We start from the raw sequence: 2,475 nt of genomic DNA, 5'->3' as shown, positions 1-2,475 counted from the left end.
TAATATTACTATCTCGTTCTAACGAATAGCTTCGTCCTAATTTATATACTTAAGTAAAACATACATGTGAAGTACGGCCTTTTCATTTCAAAAATATAGCCAAACCTGCTTAATACGAGTAAAATGTTGTGGCAATGATGGGTTTTGAAGAAAATGTTAGGTACTATCATGAAAACATTTGGAATAGAAAGGTTAAGTCCAATAAATACAGCAAATAATTACTATTATTTTATTTTTAATTATTATTCAGAATAATCAAATTCAGATTCTAAATATTCTGCCTCAGATATCACTTCTGTAGATTCATCTGAACTGCAAGAGTCACCATCACGGACACTAATTATAAAACTTTCCATCTCATCTGTAATTCCATCCTTTTCCTTGTATTGATTTTCGACATGAAGGACATGATCAGTCATTTTCTTCCATTCTGCCGAAGTTATGCTGTCAAAACATTCTTTGATAATTTCTTCCAATTCTTTAGCTGATCTACCAACATTTTTACTACCCACTTTCCGTTTTACTGTACTCCAAATGAGTTCGATCGGGTTGAGATCACAATGATATGGTGGGAGTCGCAGAACTTCATGACCATGAGCTCTGAGAATTTCGTCTGCCTCATATATTGGTTTTGTTTTGTGTTCGTTTACTAAATCCAAAAGCTCATCCTTGTAAAAATATTCCTCAAAATTCACAGAATTTGCACGGAGCCAGGCTTGAATATCAGCTTTGCGTGTGTTTGTGTTCGGAGGCTTATTGATCTGAACAGTATGATAACTGGCATTATCAAAAACAATCACGCTGGGTCCTGGTAAATTCGGAATCAGTTTCTCCTGTAACCATCTGTTAAAATTTGTGGAATTCATATCATGATGATAATCTGCTTTTGTTGATTTTGTGCTAAAAGTCAACAGAGCATTGGGTACAAAGCCATTTTCGGAACCAGCATGAACAATTATAAATCTTTTTCCTGAAGAAATATTTTCAATTACCCCAGATGTTGACGGTCCCTGCCATGATTTTTTTGGCTTGTAATTTTGGTGCACGTAGGTTTCATCAAGATATATAATTGGTTTGTTTTCCGCACGTTTAGCTGCTATGGTTCTCAAGAATCTTTGACGCCATGCTGCAATGTCATATCTTTCTATGAGCACAGAACGTTCATTTTTATTCTGCTTAAATTCAAAACCATTACTCAATAATATTTTACGTAATGTCTCTCTGCAGCCAACAAAACCTATATCTTCTTTCAAATTTGCCAGAAGGGTCCTAAGAGTCGGAATTTGCTTTTTTACAATATAAAACTCGTTGACTTTATTCCTGATTGCTTGAAGATCAAAATTGTCTAAGTTAGAAACGGTAGCTTGATGAGGTCGCTTCTTGCCCGGTGTTCTGAAGACTCCACCGCTTTGTTGGCCCTCTTTAATTATTCGTTTCAGACTTGAGACACTAACCTCTGTAACAAGTTTTATTTTTTATTTAATTTTTGACACAAGCTTTTATTGCCGACTGTTCTTTTCTTAGTTCATTCTGTAAAGTGACTTCTAGACGGGTAATAATAATAATATTTTCACTGCAAATATCAACTCAATCAGAATCAGAGACAGTGAAGTTGGTCAAATTTAACTTGCAAGATTTGATTACAGGCACTGGGACAGGTGCAGCTAAATAAAAGCTTGTAAAAGTAAATAAGCATGAATTGAGACTAAAAATGTTCTTGCAAGTAATTAGTCAAACCATATTTAAGTTGTAGTAGCACTGTGTCATGTAAAGATCTAACAGTACTTATTTGCTTCTTTGCTCAAAATATTATATATAAAATTCTGTCAATGGTTTAGTTTGAGTACAATTTGAATTTATAACTTCTTTGAACAAACTGATATATTATTAAATTGGTAAAAACATTATAAATCTTCAATTTGAAACCACTATTACCCACCAGTCAGTGAAGAAATTTCTTGCAAATATTTATTATGAGACAAAACTTCTTTTTCCTCCAACTGTTTTAGTTGTTTAAGGTTTTCCAAAACTTCTACAACTCCTTCTTCATTAGCGTCAAATCGTTCTGCAATCAAATTAAGCATAATATATTAACGTTGCTACAACTTAAACATTACATTCAAGCATCATAAGTATCATGAATGTTAAAATGAAACTAACCTATAAAACTGGTTAAGACTTGTAAACATCCCATTTTCTGGTTAAACAATGCTTCATGTTCTTCTTGTTTTTGGGTATATTTACTTAGCATAGTAAATAAAACCCGCCGTACACTACTTCTTATGGTTTTATTCATAGTTTCCGTTGAAAACTAGAAAGAACAGTCGCAAATCTCCGATTTCACCGCAACTGACATATTACATGACAGCTGACATAGTGATGACATCAAACGAAGTGTTGCCAATCAAATAACTACTGGGTTCAACTTTCGTTTGCCAGACTCTAGTTACCGTGAAGGGGTTAAGGCCTACGCCA

At 33.9% G+C, this 2,475-nt stretch overlaps 1 protein-coding gene across 1 annotated transcript; it reads right to left on the bottom strand.

Annotated features, from left to right (window-relative positions):
- Nucleotides 1-242: 242 nt before the first annotated feature.
- Nucleotides 243-2,099, bottom strand: LOC134679404 (uncharacterized). The gene is made up of 2 exons (XM_063538299.1): nucleotides 1,940-2,099; nucleotides 243-1,456 (listed from the first exon to the last, which is right to left on the bottom strand). The coding sequence occupies exons 1-2, from the start codon at nucleotides 2,082-2,084 to the stop codon at nucleotides 243-245; spliced, it is 1,359 nt and encodes a 452-aa protein (XP_063394369.1). The 5' UTR covers nucleotides 2,085-2,099.
- Between the last annotated feature and the right edge of the window lie 376 nt (nucleotides 2,100-2,475).

Source organism: Cydia fagiglandana, chromosome Z (genome assembly GCF_963556715.1).
Source record: "Cydia fagiglandana chromosome Z, ilCydFagi1.1, whole genome shotgun sequence".
NCBI lineage: Eukaryota > Metazoa > Arthropoda > Insecta > Lepidoptera > Tortricidae > Cydia > Cydia fagiglandana.
Note: the sequence above shows the minus strand (reverse complement) of the source record. Positions and strands in the feature narration are given on the sequence as shown.

Excerpts from the sequence above, each read along its gene's own strand:
- LOC134679404 (XM_063538299.1), bottom strand. The coding sequence starts at position 2,084 with ATGCTTAATTTGATTGCAGAACGATTTGACGCTAATGAAGAAGGAGTT. Across the intron at positions 1,457-1,939 it reads AGAAATTTCTTCACTGACTG|AGGTTAGTGTCTCAAGTCTG; the intron begins GTGGGTAATAGT and ends AACTTGTTACAG.